At 39.9% G+C, this 14,468-nt stretch overlaps 1 protein-coding gene across 1 annotated transcript in view; it reads right to left on the bottom strand.

The window, feature by feature from the left end:
* Positions 1-14,468, bottom strand: part of Vwa3b (von Willebrand factor A domain containing 3B) — a 225,483-nt gene that overhangs the window by 69,482 nt on the left and 141,533 nt on the right. The window contains exons 12-13 of the mRNA XM_074050295.1: positions 9,736-9,834; positions 3,596-3,769 (exon numbers count right to left, since the gene is read on the bottom strand). Of these exons, the coding sequence (XP_073906396.1) occupies positions 3,596-3,769; positions 9,736-9,834 (273 nt within the window). The remainder of the gene's footprint in view (positions 1-3,595; positions 3,770-9,735; positions 9,835-14,468) is intronic.

The following is a 14,468-nucleotide window of genomic DNA, read 5'->3' as shown; positions in this document are numbered from 1 at the left end:
GCAATGAGTATGTCTCTCGCTCCCCAAAAGTTCCCTTATGTAAACCTGCCCTTCTTTTTGCAATGCCTCTCCACAGTTCCCAATGAACTACTCATCAATGTTCTGACACTACACATTAGTTTGACTTTTCTGTAAATGGAATCATACAATAAATACTCTTCTTGTACGACTTCCTTTACTCACGCAGTTATTTTGAGATTTACTCACATGTAGTGTGAATCAACAGATCATTTTGCTGCTGAGTGTTCTATTGTATATTAAATATCAAAATGTATTTATCCACTCACTTATTGATAGACAGTTTAGTTTTTTCCAGGTTTGGGCTATTATAAATAAAATATGGACATTTGTGTTCAAGTCTTTGTATGGACATTTTCCATTGATCTTGGGTAAATGAGGAGTGGAATAGTTGTATCATATGAATGGTGATGTCAAGCTTTTGGAGAAACTATCGAAGTGTTTTCCAAAATGGTGGCATCAGTTTGCATTCTACCAGCGATATATGAGAGTTTTAGTTCCTACTGGTATAGTCAGTTATTTAAATTTTAGGCACTCAAATACTGTGCAACAGTGTCTATTCATGCTTTTTATGTGTGTTTCCCCAGAGGCTGATAATCTAGAGCACCTTTTCATATCCTTACTGACCATGCATGTATCATTTTTGTTGCTGCTGTTTTGGTTTGGGGGGTATTTTTTATTTTGTTTGTTTTTTGGTTTTGGTTTTTGAAGGTCTGACTACTTACCCCAGGCTGGTCTTGAACTCTCAATCCTCCTGCCTCTCACTTCCAAGGATTAGGATTACAGATGTATACCACTACTCCCAGTTCATGAATATATCCTTTTTGAAAAGGTTCCTGTTTACACTTTTGCCCACACTTTGAGTTTCACATTATAGAGTTTTGAGAGGTCATTTGAATATTCTGGATACAAGATCCTTATTAGATACACAATTTGAAATTTTTTTCTCCTACTACACAGCTTTTATTTTTATTATTGAAGCATTACCTTTAAGATAAGAAATTTTTAATTTTGTTTGATTCCAAAATTTATCAGTTTATTGGTCTGTGGATTATACTTTTGATATACTATCTTAAAATATCTGTCTACACAAATTCACAGATGTTTTTTCATATATTGCACTCTAGAAGGAGAATAAACATAGTTTTACATTTAGGTCCATGAACCATTTTGAATTAATTTTAAGTATGATATGTGGTTTAGTGTAAAGTTCATTTATGTGCATGTGGAGTTTAATTGTTGGGGGGAAAATGGGGAGATAGGACTATCCTTTATGAACTTGCCTTTGTACCTTTTTCAAAAATCAGTTGTTCATATATGTGCCAGTCTATTTCTTGTTTTTTCTCTCCTGTTCTGCTGTATCTTTATGCTAATCCTGCCCTATCTTGATGGCTATTGCTTTAAAATGAGTCTTGATATCAGGTGGTGTTAGTCCCCAACTTTGCTCTTTTCAAAGTTGTTTTAATGATTTTAAATCTTTTGCATTTCCGTAGAAACAGTTTGTTAAATTTTACAAAAAATCCTGCTGGGTTTTTTATTGGGATTGTGTTGAGTCAATAGATCCACTGGGAAAGAATGGACAATTTAACATACCTCTCAACAGTATTTTGTGGTTTTCTATGTAAAGGCATTGTACATATCTTGACTGATGTATCTCTATAGAGTTGTTATTTATGATTCTCTTATGAATTATTTTTATTTAAACTTTTGATTGTTTTTTGCTAATATATAGAGAACAAATTCATTTTGTATATTTTCCCTTATAACTTATAATTTTGCCAAATTCAGTAATTAGTTGCAGTAGCTTCTTTGTACATCCTATAAGATTTTCTACATAAATGACAGTTTTGAAAATACAGTTTTGCTTCTTTCTTTCCATTCTGGATGCTTTTTTCTTCCTGTTTTTGTTGTGCTAATTAAAGCCTCCATTACAATGTTGAACAGGAGTAGTGAGAACATGGCTTGTAATTTTCCTGATATCAGGAGGAAAGCATACAACTTTTAACATTAAAGTATGATGTTAGCTATAGGTTTTTCATAAATGTTGTGTATCAGAGGTATATTCTATGCATATCTTGCTGAGAACTTTTATTAGAAATGTATGATGAATTTGATTTTTAAAAGTTTTTTCTGTATAGACTGAGATGACTATAGCTTTTTTTTTGTGGTACAGGTGTTTGAACTCAGGGCCTCACACTTGCTAGGCAGGTGCTGTACCACTGGAGCCACTCTGCCAGCCCCAGACTTTTTTTTTTTAAGTAAGTGTGCTAAAATGGTGAATTATGTGTTGATTTTCAAATGTTAAGCCAGTCTTGTGTTTCTGGGATAAACCCAACTTGGTTCTAACATATCAAACTTTTAATACATTACCATCTTTGTCTTTGACCTGTTAAAATTTGTTTATATTGTTTACATCTCTATGCATGGGAAAATAAATTCCTTTTCTTATAATGTTTTTGTGAGGTTTTGGTATTGGGTTAATGTTAGCCTCATAGAACGAGTTGAGTAGTCTCTCCTTTCAAATTTCTGGAAGAGTTTGCATAGAATTTATATTTTTCTTTGTTTTGTGGTTCTGGGAATCAAACCTAGCACTCTACCACTGAGCCACAACCCCAGCCCTAGAATTTATATTCTTTTCTTCTTAAATGTTTGGTTTAAATCAGCAGTGAAGCCATCAGGGATTGAGGTCTCCTTTGTGGAAAAGTTTTTAGCTATGAATTTAATTATTTTGATAGATGTAGGGCTACTTCCATTTTATTTGAATGTCACTTTTTATTCTTTGAAATATATGTTCAATAAACCAAGTATTGGGTAATAAAGTAATTAAATAATTAGGGGTTTTGCTCGTTTGTTGGTTCTTGCAGTACTGGGGTTTGAACTTAAGAGCCTGTGCTTGCTAGGCAGGGGCTTTACCACTTGACACTTAAGTCATGTTCCCAAGCCTTTCTGCTTTAGTTTATTTTTCAGATAGGGTCTTGAACTTTTGCCCCAGGCTGTCCTCATATCAAAATTCTCCTACCTCTGTCTCCTGAGTTGCTGGGATTACAGGCATGTGTCACCACATCTAGCTAAATATTTAATTTTTAAGGAAACTACCAAATTATTTTTCAGTGTGACTGGGCCATTTTACATTCCCGCCAGCAAAGTATTAGTGAACCAGTTGCTCTTCGCCATTGCCAGCAGTGATAGCTCATGGTGGTTTAGTTGGCATTACTTTAAGACTAATGATGTTGAAGATATGCTTATTTGCCATCTGTGAATCCTCTTCAATGGAATCTTTGCATACATTTTGCCTATTTTCTGATTTAATGTTTTGTCTTTAACTGCTGAGTTGTGAGAACTCATCATATATTCTAGGTATAAGACCTTTTTTCTGTGTTTTCAGGTACTCTCTACAAGTGTGTAACTTATCTCTTCATCCTCTTAACAGGATCTTTCACAGAGCTAAAGCTTTTAAATTTGAAGATGTCTAACTTATTAAAACTCTTTTTATGGTACTTTTTATATACCAGGCATTTGGTATCAGGACTAGGAATTCTGCACTTAGCTCAGCCCATCACATTCTTACCTGACCAGCCTCCTGAGGAATAGGGTTCTTGTAGCCAAAGTGATAAGAATGGAACTCGCCTCCAGTCAAAGAAGCAAGCTCTTTCAAAAATCCATTTGCAGTCTCATCATTGTAACTGAAGGAGATGGTATAAATAGGAATTGTTTGAAAAACTTTGACTTGGTTGATCACTGTTTCAGGTGGCTGAAATGATAAAAAAAATACAGATAGGAAAAGAAGAAGAGAAAGAAGAAAAATAAGCTGTGTAAACCTTTACCATTTGCCATAGATGGTGAAATTCTTAAATACTAATTCCTTGTATAGTGGTGAGCAGCGTTCTATAAATGTGTCAATTCAATTCAGTAAACAAACACTGCCAGACAGACAGTACAAAGACCCTTGCCCTCTGAGGTCACACACTCTGATGAGGAAAAGAAGCTAGGAAAAAGATCTGTCTAACCAAGTCACCGACTTTAGGTGCACCTAAGTTTAGAGCCTATGCTGTTAAGGTGTTGGGATGAGCTTTTAGACCTCTTAAAGTGCTTTGGCCAAAACCCATGGGTAGAATATTCTGGCTATTGGGATTCCAGAGTGGGCCCTTGGAGTCTCAGTGTGGCTTCAAAAACATCTCCACCAAGAGAGTATTTCACAGCTTCCGTGTGCTATGGGCATCTTGCTTCCCACAGAGACTGAAGGAAGAAACATTTATTAAAAGGCCTTCCTTATGCTAGGAATTTAGTTTGGGGTCTACACTCCTGGTTAATTCTCACAAGCATCTTGTGTGGTAGTTACAAAAAGAATGATCATTTGCCCATCTATATCCATTTCTCTTCCCCATTTATATTGTCAGAGCCCTGGTTTTCTTTCCATGGCAGCAATGTACCTAGGTAAAAAAACAACACAAATAAATAATGACAATACACACACACACACGCACACACTCTTTACCTTCTTATATATTTCTGCAGCTAGAGATGGCCAATGAGATAGGCAGAAGTCCTCAGGGAGAGATTTCCTTTCTCCAATCAAAAAATAGAGACTTACAAGGAAAGAAACTAACGTCCTTCCCCTTCTCCTTCAATGGGAAATGGCCCTACTCCTGGAAGGAGAGCAGCCAAATTGTGACCATGAGGGTGGAAGTAATATACAAAGGTAGTGGAGTGTGAAGACAAAGGAAGCATGCTTTCTAGGAAACATTCTAGTAACTGTACAACCTAGACTAGTTAACACTGGACTTAGCTAACACTGCAGTTAGGACTATCTCTTGGTAAAGGTCAATTCTCAGCAAACGACTCTCAGGAAAGATTTGCCCTACCATCTTCCTAACCATCACCACAGCCCAGCTGACAGCCATTAGAGATGATATCCAATTATCCTGGTCCCCTTCCTCTGGGCTTCTCAGTGTCAGGTATCTCTCTTTGATGACCTCACTTGTTGGCTCCTTCAACCAGTTCCTATACTCTACCTGTAGCTCCTACCCTTTGACCTTTAACATTTCCTCATAGAGTTTTCCACTGAGCCCTGGAAAGACGGGGTGATTAATGAGAGGGGATTCTGGACTCACCACTGGCTGGCCCTGGGCATATCACACCTTGCCAAGGAGGGCACTGGTTAAAAGGTCCCCCAGCACATGATCTCATGTAAACCATAAATTATGCACAGACTATCTCTGCACCCAGCTCCAGCCTCAAGTCTGCACTTACCCATAAGTTTATTTCTCCCTGACCTTCAGCTGGTTTCCTAACTAAACACCAGCCTAACCTAGCTGAAGAGCCCATTCCTCTCATCCAGTGCAATAATGGAGCAAAGCCCCTAGTGCTATCTCCTCTTCCTTCAGCTCAGCTTCCCTTTCTGAGAACTTTCTAAGTGCTAGATACTAAAAGCTCTACTTGCATCCTTCCTACTATTGCTATTGCTAGTCTCATTTCTTACCAGAGACTTCCAGCCTCTGCCCATCATCCCCACATGCCAGACTAGAGACTGACCTAAATTCTGCTAATTTGATAGACACAGTGTCAACCAGGAACTTCTCCTGCATTGACTTATCACTGAGATATTGGGGAAAGAAGAAAAGGAACATTGACTCAGTACTGACTGTATGGGTGCTAGGTACTGTGAGCAGCTTTTCCACCTTTTCATATGCTACCTGGCATCATATATTTATTTGCTCATGGCTGCACTCTGCATTAACATATAAGCTTCCCTGAAGGCAGGCACCTTGCCTATCTTGCTCACTTCTGTATCCCCAAGCTGATAGCCATGCCCTGCTACCAAACAAGGTACTCAGTAAATATCTGTGGAATGCCTTCAGTGAGAACACCATCTCATTTACTCCTCATGGCAATCCTGGGAGGCTGAGGAAACCCACATTAGAGAACAGTTGACTAAGGTCATTCAGATGGACAGTGCTGGGGGTGAACTTCTAGCCCAGGTTTCTATCTGTAAGCAATTTCTATCACTGCATGCAGTTATAGAGTGAGAACACATGAGAGACCATTGGGTGTATCACTGTAAGCAACACCCAGCCCTGAATGGCCCCCTTGTGCTAAGCTGGCATGATGTTCCAGTGCCCCATACGGTGTTAGAGAGCTGGGCAGAGAGGACGGAGTGCCTCTCCCGGGCAGAGCAAGCTTCGTTCCTGCAACGGGAAAGAGCCACACCTGTCCTCTGCCCCTGAGGATTCCTTTAGCTAGTTTACAACTTCAGAGCTTTGAAGAGCTCTGACTCTTTCCAACCATTTATTCTAGGAGCTTCCCAAGGCTGTGAAGTGGAGGGTCCACACCCTGTCTAGCCCCTGTACAGCAGCGATGATGATTGTCCTAGCCCGGGACTCCCCTATACACCCCTGACAGAGGCTGCCTGCTCTGTGAGAAGTATACAAGGCAAGCAGCACAGAGGAGCAGCCAGAGCTCCTTCCACCTCAAGCGTCAACCTGGAGCAGCAAGAACACAGGGAGCCAGTCTTCACACGGCCTAAGGAGGTCTGTTTGTGCAGGAAGATGGTCCCGGGCCAGTCCCATCCCCCGGCCCTCCCAGACTCAGGCCAGGCTTTAGCTATTACTTTATGTTTAGAATGATTCAGATGTCTTCATCATGTCATTTTCATGATTCCTGCCAGGGCAAGTCTATGACTTTGAAGAAGTCCTAAAATGACCACAGCCAAAGCTGGGTTAGGCTTCTCCTAGAAGAGCCCTCCTATGTCTGTGCCCTCCAAAGGACACCTATCTAATGTGAATCTGATTCCATTTTCATGAAGACTGATATTCTAGAACCCCTGTAAGCTGGTTAATTTTGAAGACTTATGTTACTTTTTAACACTGGCCTGGCCACTTAATAAACAAACAGTAAGCTGACATCCTTGCAACCAAATCCAGAATAACATTTTTGTGTGTTCTTTCAAGTAGAGAATTCTGCTGAATATTTTGAGTAATAACATTGGTCTTACACATTCAGTTCCTTCAAAGTTGGTGAAAATTCAAAGACAAATGGAGACTGAGTGGCACATCTTAGTATCTTTAACTAGAACATGAATCTCTGATATCCATTTGCTTTATTGGGAGGATCTAAGAGGTAATTCAAAACAAACAGATGTATGTATAAGAAGGCAGATATACATACAAAAATCCTCAAGAGTTTATAAATTGTTTTGGGTAATTTATATACTTCTGATTCCAACTATTATTCATATCCTGAGTTCTTCATCTTTAAATGGACCATAGATTTTCTGAGGATCTAGTAGAAGCTATAAATCTTCAGAAAAATGTATGCTCATGTTTTGTGTACACTATCGGGGATTCCAGACTCTAGGTAGTCTATGAAGGGCTGTAGATTGAGAATCCTTCTCAACATATTGCCTGTAGGAGTGTGACTTGGGATAGTGTCCTGGGGGAGTTATTTGCAGTATCTATCAATATGCATAGTTTATTTTTTTTAACTCAAGGCCTTGTACTTCCTAGGCTGGTTCTCCACCACTTGAGCCACACCTCCAGGTCAAAACATATACCTTTTGACTGAGTCTACTTCTCTACTCACACACATGCAAAATGATGGATGTATACAGTTCCTTTTTCAATATTATGCATAATGGGACAACTGGGAACAACCCAAATGTCAATCTCTACAGGTCTGGCTAAATGATAGAAACATATAAAAGAATGAGGAGCTGGGTACTTGTGGCTCATGCCTGCAATCCTAGCTACTTGGCAGGCTGAAATCTGGAGGTTTGTGGTTCGAGGCCAGCTTGGGTAAATAGTTCACAAGACATCCATCTCCAAAATAACCAGAGCAAAATGGCCTGAAGGTGTGTCTCAAGTGGTAGAGCACCTGTTTTGCAAGCACAAAGTCCTGAGTTCAAACCTCAGTCCCACAAAAAAAAGAGCTTATTAAAAATAAAAAGGTCTCATGTTCAGATGACTCTGAAATTGGAATCCCTAATCCATCTTTCTCAAATCATATTCAACCTCAAATCTCTGGGGACTTCTGAACATCCAAGTACCACAAATGCACAAACACAGCTTCCTTCATCAGCACTCCCCCTAAGCTTGCTCCTTGAAATTTAAATTTCAATTAGCTTACTTCTTGAAGTTTAAATTTCAATTAGTTAATAACAATCATCATAAATAATAAATCGGCAATCTTGATTTCATTCTACCTTGTTCCCACCTTCCACTCATCCCTATCTTCTGCTCCCAAACGGATCACCAAATCCTGTTGATGCTACTTCTGCCATCTCTTCTCTGGAGACAGTCCCCTCTTCCTTATTCCTGCCACTCCTGCCCCAAGGCTGAGTCCTTATTAGCCCTTATCAAGTCCAAGCAACAGCTCTGGCAGAGCCAGCCTGTCCCTGGCACTATTAGGACATGTTTCTAAACTATGGACAGGTGGGACAATCTGCTACTCTGAGAGTCCCCACTGCAGTGACTCTCTTTCAATGACACATTCAAGGACTTTCACAACCTCCTCCTGCTCACCTTTCTCAACTCAGCCCTATACTGCCCTACCTCAACTTGTTTCTCTAAACTGCCCTTCATATGTCTACACCTCTGTCCCTACTACCCAAGACATCATAATCAGATAAAAAACTGCTTCTCCTCTTTCCAGACACAGTTCAATGTCCCCTTCTGGGTGGGCTCTTCCCTGATCTTCTTTCTGATTCATACAACAGAATCCATTCCTCTGTGCCACCAGACATAGCATAGCAACCCCGTTCCCTGGATTGTGTCAGAATTAACTGTATACATCTAGCACATTTCCCTAAGTGTAAACTTCCCTGGGCGAGGGTGACCTATTCATCTTTGTAGCCTCAAACCTTGGCACCATACAGGCAATCTAAGAGAGACACAATAAACTCCTTTTGAAGAGAAAACACAGTGAAAGTGATAGGAAAACCATTTGAAATAAAATTTCACTTTACACACCACTTTTCTCTCAGTCATAAAGCTATTCTGTGGTAAAATCCAGTTGCTTTAGAATTTAATCCCTGAGCTATCTGACAAAGGATATTTTAGAATATTTGCTTGGCAGTCTGCATATATAAACATTTTACAAGGAAGGATACAAATTGATACTAATTCACTTTAGCACTTAATTTACATTGTGCCTGCCTGGAAAAATCTTTCTATTTATTTAATGCCTAAAGCACTGGTCTTTCACTCACAAAGCTCAAAAGAAGCTGAACAGTCTCTAAAACTTTTCAAATATTTTCCTGTCAGGCTAAACAAAACAAAGAACATTTCACTAGAAAGGCATGCTTTTGTTTAAATTAGGACTAAGTTAAAATTAGGGGTAAAACTGAGGACGTTGCACAGTGACAAGTTTAGATTGAGTCCTCAAAGGAAGAAATCAAAAACATTCTCCTCACTGTTAAGTTCGTAGTAATATAAACCAGTCTTCAATGGAAGGCAGATGTCTCCTTTCCTGGGTTATGTCACCAGGCCTATGAGAATGTGTCACATTAAGCAGACAACATTCACCATCACATAGATGCACCTCAGAGTATGGAAGACAAAGGAATTCCTCAGTGTGTTTTCTCACCATGGTTCTGGGTCCCTAAGCCAAGGAAGTACTGCAACAACTTTTTGATAGCACTTGTAAAGGTCCCCAAAACCCATTCTCAGCACTGGCTTTCAAAGTATTGGTGAGTTTCTCTTTGTTTCCAGCTTTGATAAGTACCTGATCAGGTCTCCCATCTGTCAAAAGATAGATTACTTGTGTTTCTTTATCAGCAAAAGCAATTTTCAGGGCATTCAGGGTGTTTGTGGAGCTTCCAACCTATGAAAAAAAAGAAATACTGAAAAAACAAACAAGTGAAATTTATTTTCTGCCTCCAGAAAAGAAGAAGGAGGCAGAGAAGGAGGAGGAAGTGAAGGAGGACTTGTGATTCCAAGAAACCAAATAGTGAGTGTACCATAAAAGTCTCTATCCAATCAGTCTAAGGCAAGAAACCAGGACTGTGGATTTCCTGTCTTGATGACAGAAATCTTAATGCAATTTTATCTTTGTGTGCTTCTATGTGAGATGCAAACTCAGTTACAGTTCGCCCAGCTTTCAGCAGAGCCTAAACATGCAGCTCAAATGTACCCCAGTGGGGATCATGTTTGTTTCAATCCAGGATTTATTTGTGACATTCAATATTTACAAATATGGGTGTGGTCTCATTAACTATCTAACAATTGACATAAAGACATATACCATCATAACTTGAATCCATACAGGTTTTGAACAAATACTATTAGGTCTTATGTGAGCACACGGTCTTAAGTGAGGGACTCTAAATGTTCTACTTTACATATGATGGAAATAAACAGTATGGGCACTCTGTATCCATACAAATAAATACAGTGGGCACTCTGTATCCATAAGCTTCATAGCCATGGATTCAATCAACCAGGTTAAAAAATATTTGGAAAAAAATCATACCTGCACTGAACACGAAGACTTTTTTCCTTATCGTTATTCCCTAAGAATACATTAGAGCGACTGTTCACATATCATTTATATTGTATTTTATATAAGTAACCTAGAGATTATTTAAAGCACACAGGAAGATGTGCATAGGTTATATTCAAACACTGCTCCATTTTATGTATGAAACATGAACATCTGCAGATTTGCGTATTCACAGGAGTGGGGGAGGGAGTTCTGGAACCAATCCTTCATGGACACCAAGGGACAACTGTATCAATCCAAATCAAAATCAGACATGACTGAAGGCAATAGGTTATGGCTCATTGTCTCTCCCACATGTAATTTTCATTGTAACTCCACCCACAACTCTTTATGCAAAAAAGAAAATGCATACATTGTATGTCAAAGGAAATTCATAATAGGTTTTAAAGCAATCTGTACAATCATATTAAACAATTACAAATTAGAAAATATCCTGAGTGTTTGTCAATATAGAAAGGCATGTACTTTCAGATAAATATAAATCCACTGGAATGTGCTTTCCTTAATGTGTAAAAATGATCCTTACCTAGATATCTATGATATTCTCTATCAGTGAAAAATACAGGACTGTAAGACTCCCAAAAGCCACATTAAGCATTCCCCCTCATCTCAGACCCAGGGTATCAATTTAACATCAGTGCTAAGCATGAACACCAATTGTGGTTGATTCAAGCAGAAAGGAATTTATGAAAAAGGCATTGGGGTGGCAGGAGAACCAACTTGGGAACTCACACCAAGAGCAAGGGCCCCAATATCCTGCTGTAGATTTGCCTTGTGGGGTTCCCACAGCAATACCACTGCCAAACACAAGACCAGCAGCCCACTTCCTCTTCTAGGAGCTACATCAGTCTGTATCTGCCACCACTGCCACTGTTCTCCCTGCTAGGCCCACCATCTGGAGTCACTGCCAGTCATTTCAAAGCTTAGGTGGTCATTTTTACTGGTGGTGCCTGGATCACATTACTCACACCATAGTTCAAGGGAGGCTAGAACTTTCAACTTCAATAGGGTGAATAGATTCTGCTTCCCATACCAAGAATCAGGATAAGAAGGGAGTAAAGACTGATGACCAAAGGAATGACAAATACCCAACACATATCCAAGTCCTGACCCAAGCTGTCTCTAAAACCTCACTATATACTGTAGACTCCCTCTTTGTTAAGAGTTTCTCAGACCCAGACACAAGTGGGGATGCTATGCCCTGACCCATCCAGTTGCTCCCATCTAAGGGGATATTAGTAAGTTCCAAGTGCTAGATATTTTGCTAGATCTAGAACATAACTTACAAAACCAGTCCAAATTCTGTATCTTGAGGCTTAGAAACCACTACCAAACACTGTGCTAAAGTTGCCAGATATCACACCCAGAATTAAACAGAACTTGCTCTTGTTAAGTGGACAGCTAAAGACATATCATGGGAGGATTCCAAGATGGCGGCTAGAGGTAGGAAGCAGAAAGCGAGCCTCCTATAGTGAAATCTTGGAGAGACGCTGGAGACACACTTTGCAGGCATAATCACCGAGAAAAGGCATAACTTTGACTCCTTCACATCTCCAGCCGGTGCAGAGAATCTCCACTTCACGTTAAACGGAGAACCGAGGAGGCCCCCGGGGCCGCCAGTGGCCGGTGCCCATACGGCTTGGGAACACGCGGACCAGGTGAGCTTCGCGGTACCGCGGTTCCCCCACAGACAAGCCTGGGCCAGAGCAGCATAGCCCCCTGGACAGACTGACCTCCACCCGGGGAAAAAAAGAGAAACTGAGTACTAAGCAATAAGAACAGTTAAGACACGCTGGAAAGAGGGTGGGGCGCCCTGAGCGCTGAAGATTGGGGGAAGGGAATCCTTCCCGGGACTGTAAATAAACGAGCCGGGCGGGCCGGAGAGGCTCTGGCGGGAGCGGGGCGCACCCAGCAACCAGGAGCGGGGACGCTTGTGAGAGGAGGGAAGACCCACTTCCCACGTGAACTGTAAATAAACACGCAGGCCTGACAACGCGGGACAGTGTTACCTTTCCCAGTGCTTGGAAAGGGAAAAGCCTGTAGCAGAGGCCGCCCTCCCCCGCACAGGAGAACTCTGAGCAAACAAAGCCTGTGGGACCAGGTGAGTGCTAAGCTCACCCCAGAGATCTGCATAAATAACGCCGCCAGCTACAGGCTGAGAGCAGCAGGCAGGCAAGCCACAGTTGCAGATACCACTCTCAGAACAGCCTCCAGACGCTTTTTTTTCTTTTTCTCCCTACCTTTGATGAGAGAACAACCGAATTACACCTGCAAGCCGAAAAACTTACTGAAACTATTGCATTTGAACTGGGGACGCTTGGTGGGGCTTTTTTTTTATTTTTTCTTCTGTGTGTGTGTGAGTGTAGTTTTGTTCTACTTTATGCATCCCCTTTGATGAGACAACTACAGAACAACATCTGAGGCACCAACTCCAGGACTGGAGATTAAGACGGACATCCAAATTATTAAGACTGAAATTGCATTGCATATAAACTTGGAAGTTTTTTGGTTTTTTTTTTTTTTTTTTTAATTTCCTATTTTCCATTTTATTTTAATTCATTTTTATAAATAGATATTACTTTCATATACTTATTTTTTATTTTTTTTATCTTTGATTTTCAGTCCTCTCTCTGTCTCTCTATTGTCTGTTCAGCTTACTGTCGATTAGTACACTAACACTCCCTGTTTATACCTTTGAAACTCTCTTGTCTGATACCTTGTTCTGCTTTCTCCCTCTTGTCTGTATATTTGTTTTCCCCTTTTCTTTAACTTCTTGCTTTCCATCTCAGCTCACTCTTCCGTTCTCAATATTACCATTGTTATTATTACAAGCTAGAAAATACTTAATTACACACAGTACAGGGACAGTAACAACACCAAGGACAATGACAGGAAGACAGAAAAAACAAGGAAACCAGTTTCCCCACAGCAAAAAATTAGTACAGGAACCAGAGGGGAATGAAGAGAACAGAAACTCAGAGCCAGACTCCAACAAAATGAAGATAAACTATGCCAAAGGACCCAATGAAGCCTACAAGAATAATTTAAAAGAAGACATACTACAAGTACTCAATGAGAATTTTATAGAGATGATACTGGATAGGGTCAACCAAAATGTACAGGAGACACTCAAGAAATTCCAAGACAATAAAAATAGAGAATTTGAAAAAGCAAAAGAAGAAATAAAGGAAACCATAGAAGCACTGTATAAACACCAAAGTGAAAGAGAGAACACAATGAATAAATGGATAAATGAACTCAGGACAAAAATAGACAACAATAAAGAAGAAAACAGCCAGGATATGGAAAACCTCAGAAAAAAGAACGAAACAGAACTGCAAAACAAAACGGAAAGCCAATCCAGCAGAATAGAACAAACAGAAGACAGAATCTCAGAACTTGAAGATGAAATGGTAATTAAAGGAAAAACCGAAGAACTATTAATTAAACAACTCAAGACCTGTGAAAAGAAAATGCAAGAACTCACCGACTCCATCAAAAGACCAAACTTGAGAATCATGGGCATCGAAGAAGGAGAAGAGGTGCAAGCGAAGGGAATGCGTAATATATTCAACAAAATAATAATGGAAAATTTCCCAAATCTAGAGAAAGATATTCCCATACAAATGCAAGAGGCCTCCAGGACACCAAACAGACCAGATTAAAATAGAACTACTCCACGACATATCATCATTAAAACAACAAGTTCAGAAACTAAGGAAAGAATATTGAAGGCTGCAAGAGAGAAAAAACAAGTAACATACAAAGGTAAACCCATCAAAATCACAGCAGACTTCTCAACAGAAACATTAAAAGCAAGAAGAGCGTGGGGTGAGATCTTCCGGGCACTGAATGAAAATAACTTCAACCCCAGGATACTTTACCCAGCAAAGCTATCATTCAAAATAGATGGAGCAATAAAAGTCTTCCATGATAAGCAGAAACTAAAACAATAT

The sequence above is a fragment of the Castor canadensis genome, chromosome 12 (assembly GCF_047511655.1).
Source record: "Castor canadensis chromosome 12, mCasCan1.hap1v2, whole genome shotgun sequence".
Classification (NCBI taxonomy): Eukaryota; Metazoa; Chordata; class Mammalia; order Rodentia; family Castoridae; genus Castor; species Castor canadensis.
The sequence above is the reverse complement of the archived record's forward strand: the minus strand, read 5'-3'. Positions and strand labels throughout refer to the sequence as shown.